The 16076-nt window shown below is 38.8% G+C and overlaps 1 protein-coding gene across 5 annotated transcripts in view; it reads right to left on the bottom strand.

Moving 5' to 3' along the window:
- Arhgap18 (Rho GTPase activating protein 18) overlaps positions 1 to 16076 on the bottom strand; it is a 221199-nt gene that overhangs the window by 38863 nt on the left and 166260 nt on the right. For all 5 annotated transcript variants that reach the window (XM_029482498.1, XM_029482496.1, XM_029482497.1 and 2 more), the window contains exons 6-8: positions 9034 to 9199; positions 6441 to 6532; positions 1810 to 1887 (exon numbers count right to left, since the gene is read on the bottom strand). In XM_029482498.1, coding sequence (XP_029338358.1) covers positions 1810 to 1887; positions 6441 to 6532; positions 9034 to 9199 — 336 coding nt within the window. The remainder of the gene's footprint in view (positions 1 to 1809; positions 1888 to 6440; positions 6533 to 9033; positions 9200 to 16076) is intronic.

Raw genomic sequence — 16076 nt, 5'->3', positions numbered from 1 at the left:
GCAGTGAGCACGTTTGTTCCCTATTGAGAGTGTGATCTGTTTTTCATCTTATAAGATTTCTAATCTATAAAGAAATATCTGAATAGCAAAAGTCAATGTGTTTCTGTTACACAGAAAAATGTCGTTCCCAACTTTGATTGTCCTTTAAGTGAAGAAATTATACCCAAGGTTAAGAAAAAAGTTTAAACATTTTCACACACTTTAATTAGCAAAGATTTAATTAAAAGATCAGTTAAAATCACTTTCTACTTGGCATGTAACCCAAACACTACCATTAGTTATTTAACAAACAAACAAAAAATTACAATTCAAGACAATGTTTTTAAAGCTATTTAGAGGCATATTACATAACAAAATGAACAAATCCAAATCTTACACAGATGTTACTTCAATTTTGTTACCTTTGAGAAGTGTAAAGGTAGATAAGGAGTCATAAAAATATGGAAAGAGGGCTGGTGAGATGGCTCAACGGGTAAGAGCACCCGACTGCTCTTCTGAAGGTCCTGAGTTCAAGTCCCAGCAACCACATGGTGGCTCACAACCATCCGTAAGATCTGACTCACTCTTCTGGTGTGTCTGAAGACAGCTACAGTGTACTTACATATAATAAATAAATAAATCTTTAAAAAAAAATGGAAAGATACTTGCCTTCACTGTCCCACCATTCTGATGTCAGCCCAAGTTAATTTAGTGAGTCCGTGCAGAATGAGGAAGCTGCCTTCACTTCAAGCACTCTCTGAGACGTGCCAAGCCATCTACTACTGCTACTAAATCAACTTAGTTTGTGAGGACTATTTTTCAAGATTCATTTTTAATGTGGCATAAGACCTATTGTGTCAAAAATCTTTCCAAGTTTCTATTACTGGAGCCACTTTCTCAAAGGACAGGTTGTAGGTTTTGTTGGTTTTGTTTCACTGGGGAGGGACCCCTATACCTCTGTGTGCTAGGAAAGGGTTCCAGTATTGAGCTGCAGCCTCTGTTATAGAGTAACATACTGAGGTTCATCCTCTCCCGATAGAGTAACCTTACCACATTTTCTCCAAACCAAATCCTAGCCAATTTTTTTGCCTAATTGTTTTTGTAATTGGTGAGAAGCATGGCCGATACCTCAAAAACTGGGGGTGGTGTCAAAGAGCAGTGAGGGAGGAAAGAGAGGAGCAGGGAGGAGAAAAGAAGGAGAGAGAAGAAACGAAGAGGGAAATTAACACTAAATGGGGGAAAGAGGCAAGAAGGAGTACAGAAGGTTCACTGGAGTAGGGAGACCAACCATTAGCTCATCATCTGTAAATAAATCCTTTACAAGGGGCTGGCTATGCCATGATCTGGCCTATGACAACAGGCTGGGTGGACCAGTTAACACAGTTGAATCCACTTAACTGCCCTTCTTAGAAATTACCCAAAGCTGTTCCTTCTGTCAAAGCCACCAACTGTACGGCTCCTGTCAAGAGCCTTCATCTGCTCCCACCTCGAGTGTTATGTTCCCTCTCCTTTTAAAATCAAAACTCCATTGCCATTACTCATCCTGACTCTTGTTTCTCACCCAGCTCCCTACTACCTTCTGAGTCATGATGTTCTCATTCTCAAGGGATTATAATAGGTGACGTGGGGATCTGGAAAAATACAACCTTATAGCAAACCAGAAGGAGTGTGTAGAGAAAATGATAAAGTGGAAGTTCAGACATTTATTGTTTTATTTTATCGCCTCTGCTAACAAGAATAAGGATGGGGAGGCTAAGTTGGCCTTCAAAATTCACAAGCAAAATTAAGCAACAAAATTGCTCATTAACAGAACTGAAGCATTTTAGTCACCTTGATTCTCATGGCTGCTCCTGGAATCCGTAGGAGGCCCTCGGTTTCCAGACTGCCTTCTTCAATTCGAGAAATCAGCTGCAGATAAGCCAAGAAACATTTTGATCTTAGTCTTTGCTAACAGGTACAGCTCAACATCGGTCCCCCAGTGCAATAAGTGAAAGCTGATTCTGATGGCATGCAAATCGGACTTGATGAGATTCTGAGTGCTGTGGGACCGGCATCTTCAAAACTATACATACAAAAACCTGAGTGGAAATTTGAAAAGGTTTGTCTTTTTCTCCTTTGTAAAAGGAATGTATAATTTCACACAACAGCTGGGACTCTCCACAGGATCAGAGAAAAGATGTTCACTGTGTAAAAGCAACGCAGAGCACTATTTTGCTTCTCCAGCAACGTGCATTGTGCAATCAAATAAATGTTATGCAATTCCAGTATTTGCACATTTATATACTGTATTTAATTTGTTTCAGGAAACAATATTTTTATAGGAAAAAAAACTGTTGCTAATATTCGTTTTAAGGTTCTGGTGGCAAACTTAAAAAAATGCTTTCAAACAGCGCTTCTAAGTAATACTAACACTCAAGGAATGGGCACAAATCTAGCTCAAGGATGCCACTAAAATAAATTAAAATGAAAATGTAGTAGCCATGGGGCTGGAGAAATGGCTCGGAGGTTATGTACTGCTCTTTCAGAGGACTCAAGTTCAGATCGTGGCTACTGTTTAGGTGGCTCACAATTGCCTGTAACTCCAGGTGGGCGGGGGTGGGGGGGAATCAGCAGGATCTCTTTGTCCTTTGTGGACACCTGCATTCACATGCAAGTGCCCACATGCAAAGGCACATAATTTTAAAACTGAGTAAATATTAAAAACTATATAAAATCAGTCAAATGGGGAATATTACAGAGGTAAATTGTTAAAAAGCTGTGAAGAAACTCAGAGTGGTATGTCCCCATCAGGAAGCTTCCAGCTGCAAAACCTGGGTCTCACATCCCTTGGGCAGTACAGGGTGGAGCTTACCGAGGACAGAGCATCCTCTATGATGGATGCATAGGAAAATCAGGTTCCACCGCCTCCTCATAAGTACAAGGTAGCTCCGAACACTACGTGCTTCTGTCCTGTAGCCCATCCCCCTTCTTAAAAATCTTCTGCTTTACAAAACCCAGACATGGCTTCCCTGCATCTCCAAACTTAGTTAAAAGTTCTCTGTGCAACCTGGGGCATGAAATCCCCCAGGGTGCAAAAGAATATTTGAAAGTGAATGTTTTCTCCAGGGAACCCTCTGTTAATGGTTTATCACACTCCATAGACCATATAGAGCGCACTGTTGCCCATTTCACATAAAAGTGTCTGTTAGGGACAAGGCCTTGGTAGGATTATGGATCTCTGCCCTATAGATTCCAAATTCAGCAGTGGATCCTCAAGTGTTGGTGACTTTTCCCTAATCACCTATTTTTCCCTATCCAGGGAATTGGTTTTAACCAGGAAACCCTCTGATATAAAGAGATTCAAAAATCTCAAATTCTCCTAAGAATACATTATTATTAGGTGAGGCATCACTGACCAAAGAAGTACATCAATTTTTAAAATTCAAATTTTCCTAGACCACATTTTTTAAGTACCACTGCAGAGGAACTCAAAGTAAAAATAATTATGAATTATTTGAAATTAGAAGGACATCATTCAATAAAGTATTTCACACCAGCTATTAAAATGTTTCATGTACGGCCAATTTTCATTTTATTTCACCTTATAAAATATTTGCATGCTTTATTAAAACATCCAGTTGAAAGCAGGTTGCTCAAGTCAATTAGTTTTTAGCCATCTACACCTTTTACTTTTATTAAATACAGAAGAAAATTATGGCTTCGAAACAGCTAATTGAGATTCATTTCTGAATTTTGTGTTTGAATCTTTTCCTAGCGGTCTCTAGTGCTGGATCACAGCATCGAGTTATAGAAGTATACTGTCGGGGCTGGTGAGATGGCTCAGTGGGTAAGAGCACCTGACTGCTCTTCCAAAGGTCCAGAGTTCAAATCCCAGCAACCACATGGTGGCTCACAACCATCTGTAAGGATATCTGACTCCCTCTTCTGGAGTGTCTGAGGACAGCTATAGTGTACTTACATATAATAAAAATAAATAAATAAAAAAAAAAAAAAAAAAAAAAAAAAAAAAAAAAAAAAAAAAGAAGTATACTGTCTGAAACAATACCATGTGTTATCTCCTATGTCTCACTTTGAAAATCACATATTTTAGTTACATTATTAATTAGTTATATTATTAGCTTTTATATTAACAGGAAATATATTCCAGCTTTCTTTTAATTTTTAAGACCTAAAATAGTCAAAAAAAAAAAAAACTATACATAATTGTGCTATTTGGTGAAACTTCAGTGTTTGATATTTTAATGGTGCTCCTACACACACACACACACACACACATATACATATATATATATATATACACACACACACATATATATATATACTTATATGTGTATGTGTGTGTGTGAACACTGAATTATAAAGTAGAAATAAAATCAGTCTCTTTTGGCACAACACTGACTTGGGGGATCATTGGGACAACAGCAACATTGGATTTGAAAATTTGATCAGAAAATGCACTTTCTAAATAAAGTGAACATTTTTCTTCTGAAAACTATACCATTACAATGAACCACTATTCACAGTGAACACAAACCACTGCTTGCCTTTAAGGGGTTAGGAGAAAAGGCAAGGCAAAGCAAGGGCAGTAAAAGCTGAAGTTAACTAGTATGAGATAAGCTTTGCTTAGTGTCGCCCGTTGAAAATTGGTCTTTCAAAGTTCAAGATGAACACTCTGGAGTCTGGGAGTGAATGTGTCTGAAAAGCAGGTGTTTCCTCCTCTCCACCCCATTTTACCAAGTTCAAGGGCAGAAGACTCAAATGATGCTTCTCCTCACACATCTCTCTGGCTTCGTTATTAAGACACAAGGCAAATGCAAACTGAGGAAAGCTAACTACAAGTCAACCCTTTAGTCATCTCTTTATGAGATATGCCTGCCTGGTTAGCACTGTAGTGCACAGAGGTTCAGGCAAACACTAGTCTAGAGGCTTTAGTGACAGCATCTTTTTAGAAGTGACCAATATATGAACTGCAGAGTTTAAGGCATGCAGGTCACCCTCTGTGGGATGATGCGCCTCCTCCCATCAGGTGAAGGTGCAAAAGCAAAGTCAGAGATTTGCAAAGAAACTTTCTTCCTCGGGACTGCAGCATCAACTCTTGTTCAAGTAGCTCTCCTGGTGTCTTGTTCCACATATAGCAGATTTGATGGATCCCATTAACTGCATGAACAAAATCATTAAAAGAAACCTTTCCACATAGATTTAGGTATAAGCATAGACAGGGACATGGGTATAGGTGTAAATAGAGCTAGAGAGAGAGATATAGGTTCTATTGATTCTAGAGGACTTGACCTAAGGAAGATGCTACTGAGATATAGCTTTAGAGTCTATCTTAGTATTGTAACTCCATTTTTCAATATATATAAAAGAACAATGGAATGTATAGTCTCTATTCTTTATCTTATCTGAATAACTATGATGAACTATTAATACAGATGCAGGTTCAACCGGCCATGATAGAACAACTCTAGAACATACTCATCAAAAGATATGCTAGATACAAGTTTAGATGCAGTGACATCTTATAGGCATAGATAGATAGAGACATAGACATAGACTCTACTGATTCTGCAGGATTTGACCTAAGGCAGCTACTGTAGAGATACTGCTTTAGAGTCTATCTTTGTGCAGTAACTCCATCCGTTCAGCATAAGAAAAACAATGGATAATGGGCAAGAGAAGTGGGATAGCAAGTGGCTAGCATGGGTAACTGAACAGTGTGCACCAAATAGACCAAGCCTTATGATTGGCTGAGTCACCCAACTCAAAACCCATCTCTACTGTCCCTAGAAATTACAAAAACCTATACACTGAGGCTAGTGCAAAGAATCTAGATCTTGGGTGGTCCATGGCTGTTTGGCTTTCCTTCCTTCCTGTGTTTTCTTAGATGTTATCAAATGCAATCTGTTCTGCACAATGATGGCTCAGAGGTTGAGCTGAAATTCTTTTTATTGCTACAGAAAATCCTTTTATGAATAACTGAGTGGTGACTCCAGGAATGGCTTGATAGTTTAGCAATCATTTTCTAATTCTACTTTATGCTTTCTTTGCCTACTCTGCACGTAGGCGCTGGTAAATTAAGTTGGACATCCCTACTGCACATCGGAAAGCTTGAGAAATGCATACACGCATGAAATATTCATGAGGATTCAATTCCTGAAGAATTTATACACAGTTTCTTGCTCCTATGTATTATAGATCTGAAATCTCAATTACACAAAGGCAGCTAATATAGGACAGGAAAATGATGCCAGGTAATCATTGTTACAGTGATATAACAGAAAGCATCACCATGAGATAAAAGTTATGAGTCCTTGAAACAAATTTGCTTCCTGAATAGAAATCAAAGTACAAAATAAACCAGCATACCAATTGGAAAACTGTATTATAGAAGCCTGAGTGTAAAAATGCCACTGTTAGCCGAAGAACGTTCATGTAGCCCTGGCCAGTTCAGGCCTACTTACTTTTTGAAAGATCAAGGGTATTCTTGTTCCAGGCACTTTTCTTTGATCTTGTTCTAACAATATTGTTAAAGGAATACCAAAAAGACCAGAGTCTGCAACAAGAAAACAAAAGCTCTTCATTTCCATCAACCAGTATTAAAGACTGAAAATGTGAGATTTCTTTTTTTTTAAGATTTATTTATTATTATACATAGATACACTGTAGCTGGCTTCAGAAACACCAGAAGAGGGTATTAGATCTCATTACCGTTGGTTATGAGCCACCATGTGGTTGCTGGGATTTGAACTCAGGACCTTCAGAAGAGCAGCCAGTGTTCTTACCCACTGAACCATCTCCCCACACTGCCCCCCTTTCTGAGATTTCTTACATTGTCATTTAGTGATCATATTATTATACTAAGGGGTGATACCATGAAGCCACTGGGTAGACACAGGCCAAAACAATCAAATCATGGCTCTGTTCTCTAAAACAATTCAAAAGGGATAGGTATCTGAACAAATGATTGCAAATCTTCACTGAAATAATTAGAACAAACTGATGCATAAGACAAATATACTACTGTCAGGACATGTAAACTATTTGAACAGTTGACAAGGTGCAGTCAAATGAAAACTTCTGTCTTAGACTCAAACACCAGTCATCAACACACCTCCCCCCCCTTTTAATGAATGGACAGTCAACACTCCCCAATAAAGTTACATATAATTATTTGTTTTTTTGAGAATTCAGCTAATTTTACAACCCTGTTCTATAAATGTGACTTCCAAAAAATGTAGTAGGTATCTAGCATTGTTAACATTTAAATTCTTTGAGCACACACTAAGTGTCTGTCTATCTCTTCTCTCTCTCTCTCTCTCTCTCTCTCTGTGTGTGTGTGTGTGTGTGTATGTGTGTGTGAAGATGGATAATATTTAAATGAACATAACTCCTACCTACAACCTTCTTCTGGGCCGAGGGTTACCACAGATGTAAGAGCTCTGTCCTTTAGAAATATAGTATTCAATCAAGAAGTAATATTCATCTATGGACAAGAAGAAGGGGAGTAGGGGCTTACCTGTGGTGTGAGGGCAGACACTAGACATGGAGAAGCCATTTGAAAAATAATAGATTGCCTTTTGGTCTGATCATCAAGCAAAGAACTATTTTCAAGGAATCAAAGCACCCAGAGTATAAGTATCTTAGATAAGTATTATATGTATTTTTAAAAACTACATGTTTCCTGGGTTTTCATTTAAAGGGTGTCAATTTTTTAAGAACATTTTAATATTCCTCTCTCCAACATAGAAGAAAACACAAATGTATAAAAAAATTAAATAAACAAATAAACAAACAGGCAAAACCCTCCGTAAGCCCCTTTAAGATCTTGGGCATGCGGTCATAGCTATTCAAACTGTATTCCTACTTTATAATTGGAGAGAGTGTCATAATGAGTTTTGACAGAAGCATTTAAAGTCTTCATTCTTCACTCGGACTTGGGGAAAACCAGAAATGCCACTGAACTTAGAAATTCACCACTGCAAGCCTTAAGCTAAAATACTCTGGAGAACTGAGCAGAGAACAGACCCTTTATGGTCTACCTTGACAAAGACACACAGGAAAGACAGGAAAGGTATACTTCTTCCCTTCAGAGAAACTGTCTCTACAACTTAAAGCAGGTATGTACTTGTCTTGGCTCGTGTTACCATAGCAACTCAATAATCCTCATTCCCAGTGCCTCTTTAGGAGACACCTCTAAGGTTAAACAAGAGAGCAGAGATTCTTAAACAGGAAAAGCTTTGTCAGTAGAAAATTACCTGGATTCCCAGACCAAGAGAAACAAAGAAAAAGGGGTGTATTCTTTATCATGTTATCAGAATTAGTCTGTGGCTATATTAGATTAAGAAAGCTGCTTGCAATATTGAGATGGCACATGGAGAATGAAACAATGTACTGCACTGCATCTTACACAGTGTTGCTTTCTCTAGAGAAAAGAAAAGGTCAAATACCTTAAACAACAGAGAGTAGGGTCAATGCTCACCAGGTCAAAGGGCTTGCTGTGTAATCCAGGAACCCAGAGTTCAATCCCTGGGACCCATAGTGGAAGGAGAGCAGACTCACAAGAATTATTCTGACCTCCAGATGCACAGTGTAGGGTATGCATGCCCACGTGCACATTATAAGCACAGAAAAACAAGAAGCTAAACTTATTAAAAAATATAATGTGAGTGAAGACAGGGGCAGATTGTTAACTATCTCATATTTTATCATGGAATAACAAAAGTAACCATTCAACAGCAAACCCTTGAACGCCACTTTCTAAGATCTGGTTTTGAAAACTGACAGGTTTACCAAAGGCTTCTCTTCAAACATACAGTTTTCTAAAGAGGAAACCATGAGCATGATAATTTCTTGAATTTCAATTCACTTTTCTGGGAAGTAAATATTTCGGTTCTATGTTTTCTGGCTATTGGTTTGTAAAAAAGTAGTTGAGAATTTGGACTCCAGATATACTCAAGTCTCAAATTTATTTGGTTTGTGTTCCATTGGACCACAAAGAATAGCACCCAAGACTCAAATCCATTTTGGCTACATGGGAAGCAACTCTAACTTTACCTCTGGTTTTGATTTTCACAGCTTTCTGTTGTTTGAATTCCAAGCCCAACACATCATACAGGGCAGTGAGCTCAATCAGGGACAGAGAGCAAACTTTCTTCATGTCTTGGGGTGCCAAGTCTCCAATCCTTGTCGTACCTGTTTTATCTTTTGGCAGTCTGAAACTCTTAATAAAAAAAAAAAAGGAATTAATTAATTAATTAATTAAAAAAATAAAGGGTGTCAGTATCTATCTCTTCTTGTCCCTTTTGTAACGAAAGGAGAAAGCATTCTAACTATGGCAAGAAATGATACTCGGGTGTCAGGCAGGGAACAAAGAGAGGATGCACAAAGAGGAAGAGAGGTGAGATCACCTGCCAAAAATAAATAGGAGGAAGAGAAAGAGGAGTTGTGTCCGTGAGGGTGGACTTAGGATGTTCCAGGTACCCTCCACATTCAGGATGTGCTCTAAATTGTCATTAAGAACCAGTAAGCTCGACAAAGAAAAGCTAGCCACCATTAGAGTGAGAGAAGCTAGACTTTAGAGCCAGAGGGTTATCAGTTATCCAGCTACTGACTAGCTATGGAATTGGGCAACTGAGGAACCATTCTTTCTGTCAATTGGGATGAGAAAGAGAAAGAGGGAAGGGAGAAAGAGGAAAGGGAGAACAAGAAGGTCCCCACACTCAGGGCACTGTGAGGTTTTAACTGTCAATACAACTAAATTACTATTGTGTCTGCTGCTATCACAGCTGTGCTGTTGGACATGCACAGGCCCAGATGCTACCCAGGATGACAGGTCTATAAGTGGTGAATTTACTGTTTGGTGGACCTTCCTCAAAGCTTATCTCCTCATGACGCAGCCTCCTTTATCATTAAACAATTAAATATAAGAAAACAAAACACAAAATAAGCAATATTTAATACAAATTACAGACCCACCATGTTTACTGAATAAAACAATGATCATTTTCCAGTTGTTTAATTAAAAAATCATGACATCAAGAGTGTTTTTTGATTACCCTGAATTCCTTCATTGAGTCGCTAAGGACAGTCAATACATTCCACTTGAAACATCCGTTCTCTAAGTGTGGATGAAGGAATCATGTGGGTACCTTAGTCCAAGCGGCCAAGCTTATGAGCCCCAAATTAATCTTAATAATATAGTAAGACATATTTTCTTTCTTTGCCACACCAATTCTCTCCTGGGTGTACAGAGTTTTCCAGAAATAACTGACATGTATACTCTAACATACAAAATGCAAAAACAGCTGTTTCTGTTTTTAAAAAGGTATTCATGTCAATAATAGTTAACAATAATGTATTACTGGGATATAGTTTCACAGTCAAATTTTAATTTCTGATATAATAAATATCTAAAGAGTGCCAGACATGGTAGCACACATTTTTAATCCTAGGATTCAGAATGCTGAGGCCAGAGGATTTCTGTGAGTTTCGAGCCAACATGGGTTACATAATGATTTCAGGGCTGCCTATATCCATAGGTTAATTAATGCATACAAAAGTTTTTGATGTCTTAAATAATCTGGAGACCAAAATGGAATTATGAGATGATAAATATCTGAGCAAACATTTTCTAGTCGAACATAAAGCAATTGTTAACATCAGCAACTTTTGGAGATTGGGTAGCTGTTCTAGTACACTTAACTCCAGAGGGTTGAGTGTCTACCAAAAAAGAAATTGTGTCTTTCTGACCTCCTCTCAGTACATTCTTTTCCTCTGAGAATATTAAACAGAACAGTAAGGGCCATTAGAGAAGATAGAGTCTAAGGACATTTTAAGCATTCATACATATGACCTCAGTACACAGTGGGGACTGTCTCTTCCCTACTGGCTGGGTTAGGGTTTCATCTCTGTGGCAAATTGTTTGCAAAATCTTACTTAAGGGAGAACATATACTTTGTTATGGGCTTATGGTTTCAGTCCACAGCAGTAGAGAGGAAAAGCATGGTGGACAAACTCATCTCCTAGTGCCCAGGAAATAGACAGAGGGGAGAAAGGAGGGAAAGGAGGGACAGACAGATGGAAGGGAAGTGGATATACTGGGGGTAGATGAGGGGGAGAGAGAAAGAGAGAGAGAGAAAACACATATAAATATAATGCCATTGTCTATTCCTTATTCCTTCATTTGTAAAATGTAGAAATACCACAGATCCTTCCACCAAGCCTCACAGGTTCAGTGATGCATGTAAGCATTCAGAAAGTATTAAGTGCACATGTATGCACACACACACACACACACAGAGAGAGAGAGAGAGAGAGAGAGAGAGAGAGAGAGAGAGACATACATACATACACATACACCCCATATATTTACACCAAATATATGGGATTTTTGAGACATGGTCTCTTGTATAGCCAAAGCTTGTCTTCAAATCTCCCGTAGAGCCAAGACTGCCTTTAACTTCTGATTCCCATGGCCTTCTCCATCAAAGTGTTGAGATGCAGACCTGTGCCCCCATGCCTAATCTATTACTCTGGTTGTTTTTTTCTTTTTTTCAGTGAATTTTAAAAATAATTTTAAAATGGTTTTTGTTTGTTTTTCCATGCATGGTATGGCCCAGGAAGAAAAAAATTAGAGAAATATTTATATTTGTTAGATGGTATCTCACTATATTCTGCAAAAAGTTCTACTGGAGTAAGAATGGGGCATATTCTAAGTGGGGAAACAGGCTTTTAGGAAGTTTTGAGCATGGCCATGTGGATGACATCATCATCTGACTGCCCTATTAGGCAGCATTGCTGTTCTGTTCCACTTCCTCACCCACCAGGCAGGTAGAGATGGTCTAAGATGATGGAGTGAGCCACTCGGAGCAGGGCAACATCCTGATCACCTCTCCAGTCCCAATGTCTTTGCCTTAGCATGCTTAAGGTGCTTTGCTGTAGTCTAGTGAAGGAATGCCGCCACACCTGACACAGTCAGGATGACTTCACCAGTAGTGTCCTTCTGTTGGTTTGGGTTTGGGTTTGTTTTGTTTTTGTGTGTATCCCTGACAGGATACACATTCAAAATCCTCCTGCCTCCACTAAGGCATTCCTTTTAGCCGTGTGCCCCTCTACCCTGCATTCTCAACTCTCATGTTCTACATTCCCTGATGATCTGTCACATTTCCTAAGCTTTCCTTTGTTAAAAGCAACGTTGGGCCTTGCACATGCTGGGCAAGCACCTGTCCCTAAGCCACATCAGCACCCACAAAAAACACACCTCATTTTTCTCACAAAGTTCTGTGCTTCTATTAATGGCTTTGATTTCAGACCAGCTGAACCAACTCTATCTACCCATTTACACATTTAAAAAACAACAGTTCAAGTGTTTCATTAAATTCACTTGCTTTGGGTCTAATAAGCCATGTAATATAATTACATAAAAGTATTATCCAAGGTAAATGTTTAAAGAAACCTGAAATGTTATTAGTACAAACATTTCATTTACCTAGCAATATATGTCACGGGCTTGCTTATTTATTTATTTAAACATTGTGCTTAATAAAGGAGTTGGCTCTTTATCCCAATGTTTAATTCATAGTGGCTGTTTTAAATATTTATGAAGTTTTCTGTCATTTTATTTGTGTGTGTGTGTGTGTTTAGTAGACTGAAAGATTCAGAGTTCCTTTGTTACGAGGAAACAGTGAAGTTTCAGTAAGAGTAAAGTGCCTTACCTCTGGAATAATGTATTTTTTAATAATGTCTTTTTTAAAAACGAAATAGAAGAAAACATTTCCAGAATGCATACATTTGTCAGGGCTTCTGGACAACATCAATTGATGAGGGAGTTCTCCCCAACTGGACCCTTCTCTTGCAGGCTGTGCAGCATGGCAGGTGATAGCAATGCCTTACTTAGACTTTAACAGTAACATTGAACTTGATTCTTTTTTGAATCAACCACTCCCACTCCAGCTTCAAGTTGGAAAAGCAGTGCTTGCTCACAAAGCCAGGCTCCAGCATGCCTCATCATCTAACTTACTTGCGCATTTAAAAACTAGTATCTACCTCACAAGGGTCACTCTAGGAATGAGCGACAGGTATCATTGCTGGACACGTAGCTGAGTTTGCAAATGGCTGCACCCTGACATTAAACATGATCTCCAAGTGTAAGAGAAGAAACGTGAGTCCACTGTGAGCCTATAAAGAATTTACAAAGGCTGCCTAGTGTTACCCGAAAAGGGAAGAGGGTGAGAAATGAGGTCACCAGAGAGCAGCTCATTTTGTATAGCATGTTTACTTACAGGGGAAGAGAAGTGTAGTGACAAATTGGAACTTAAGGTTCTATCTGTTTAGACTCATGCTTAGTGTGGCACCAGCTAATAGTCACTTCACCAACCATGATAAGGACTTGCGGGACCTATACTGCATGCCCACACATAGAAGGCATTTCTGAACCATGCTTACAGAGAACAGGTGCATGCAGGTGAAAACCAAATGCAGAGATGGTTGACGGTCACCACAAGTATGGTACTGATCAACGAAAAGGCACTTTCAAGTATCTGATGGACCGAGTTCAGAGTCCAGCAAAACTGAGATGAAAGCTGAGCTCTCTTGAGACAGATGAGGGTTCCCCAGGTAAGCATGAAACAACACCAGGTGGATAAGGAAGAGGTGTTTCATAGCTTGGCACAACAGGCACACATCAAGAAGGGAGTCAAACACAAATTAAGTGGGTAGAAAAAAATAAATGGGAGATGGGGCTTTATTTCTAAAACCCTCACACGAAGATTAATCATAGTTTATTTCATTGTTCAGGGTGGCAACGGAAAAACCGTTAACACCTTTATTTTGTTTAGTTAGATTCTCCCCTCTGGTAGCTCAGGGCTTTCCCTCCTCTATGATAAGGACTCTGCCACACTGACCGTTCTGCTCTTTTTAGGGAGCATCAGGGGTGGGGATCATTACTTTATGCAAACATTTTAAAAACTCCTCTACTTTCCCCACTAAGCCCTGAAAACTGATCCCTTTAAATTTATGAGAAAGTTTGTAAATAACCAGATGCCTGTCACTAAGAACTGCTTCAAGAAACCATGATTCAGCCTCACAGTAGAGAAGAGAACATGCAGAAAAAGAAATGGAAAGGATGCCTTTGCATTATCATGTTAGGAGCCCTGACAATGTTAAGATAATAAAATAAAATAAAATAAAAATAAAATGAAATAGAACCAAGACAGAGAAAAGCATGAGCAGTGAGCAAATGTTTGTAGGAAACCAGATAAAACAGAACAGTAAAATAAAAAGAGCTCTGGGGCGAGGGAAATGGCTCTGGTTAAGAGGACTTGGTATCTCTGCAATGGATGCAGATTTGGTTTTCAGCATCCACATGGTGGCTCATACTCATCTGTAACTCCAGCTCCAGGGGATCTGACACCCTCTTCTGACCTGTGTGGGCACCAGACATACACATGGTGCGCACATACATGCATGCAAACAAAACACTCATCACATAAAAGTATAAATAATTATTTTAAAATAAATAAATCCAAAGAGTTCTATATAAAAAAAAAAAAAGAGGGCCTAAACAGGGTGGTCAGTCAAAGATTGAAGCTACAATTAATTTCCTTTGATTTATATTTGCCTTTTGGGTCATACAACTATTTCATACTCTTAGAAAATAATGTTTGGAAAAAAAAAAAGCAAACTTTAAATATTGAGAATAAACCAAAGCAAATTAACCCAATCGTGCAGAGAATAATCTCCCTTAAAAAGCTACAGTTCAGAGCTTTACTGAATCAAGTCCCCTTTGGGACATATACAAGGCCACATATGGCTGGAGGAATGGAAGTTTAAAGCATTCTGAAGCACTCACACAGAGTACGGCCAGCTCTGGCATTCTCATAATGTCTCATATTAATGCATAATAAACAAGCAAGGGTGTTTGTGACAGTACACACACTGTCAGCTGCCATTTTCTAAGAGCTATGCTTCTCAGCATTGAAGAAAAGAAGATAGAAACCTACATCTCCATGGAATGGGTTTCCCAAGTGAAAACCAGCCCAGAGACCTGAACACTCACAGTATCGTGGCCAAGGCAGAGGTGTCAACTTCTACTTCACAGGACTAGGGATGCTTGCTAATGGAGATACTTTTAAGTCTTGAGCAAAAACTACATTAGATAAGTCCAGAGATATTTTCCCATGGTATCATTAAACATGTATGAATTTATGGGTTAAGAGACTGTTTTTATAAACACACACAGACATGAATTGGTCACTGGTAACAGAAGCCAAAGAAGCAAAAATAAAAATTGAAAACGTACATAAATAGAAAAACAAACCATCTTGATAATTGAGTTCTTAAAGGAAACATCCAGATAATAAATGAAAAAGAAGAAAATATTAGAACATCATCTTTTTGGATCATTAATAAATTAATGGAGTCAGGGATGGCTCTGAACCAAAGCTTTAATTACACAAAAAAGATAAACAGATACTTGCTGATAGAGAGCATGTGACCACATATATAACGTATCTAGATCAAATCAAACCCAGGAACCCAAATCTAGTATAACTCATATCAACTAGTTTATAAACACATAGAAGATATGAAACTATACTGTGGGGACAAAAGGAGTCAGAGGGTGAAACTCACCTGAATTTAACAAGGTTCCTTCAATAAACACTGACTGACAGGGCTGGGACATGGCACAGGAGGGAAAGCGCTTTCTAAACAAGAAAGGGGACCAGAAAATCTAGGGAGCAGGTATGAGGCCTTTCTTAAAATCCAAGCCCCTGAAGACTGAGACAGGTGATCTTTCCAGCAAGATGGGTAACCAGATTAGCTGCTTCAGCTGGGGCTTGTCTTAAACATCCTTTACAAGCAAAAACTAAGGTCAAAGAGAGATTTAAAGACTTCTAATGGGCAGTGGTAGCTCATGCATTTAATCCCAGAACTGTGTAGGGCAGGGGCAGATGAATCTCTGATTTTGAAGTCCGCCTGGTCTACACAATGAGTTCCAGGATAGGCAGGGCTACACAGAGAAACCTTGTCTAGAAAAAACAAAAACAACAACAAAACAACAACGCTCTTCCGGTCAGAAAAGCACCGGGGCAGCTGGG

The sequence above is a fragment of the Mus caroli genome, chromosome 10 (assembly GCF_900094665.2).
Source record: "Mus caroli chromosome 10, CAROLI_EIJ_v1.1, whole genome shotgun sequence".
Lineage (NCBI taxonomy): Eukaryota > Metazoa > Chordata > Mammalia > Rodentia > Muridae > Mus > Mus caroli.
Note: the sequence above shows the minus strand (reverse complement) of the source record. Positions and strands in the feature narration are given on the sequence as shown.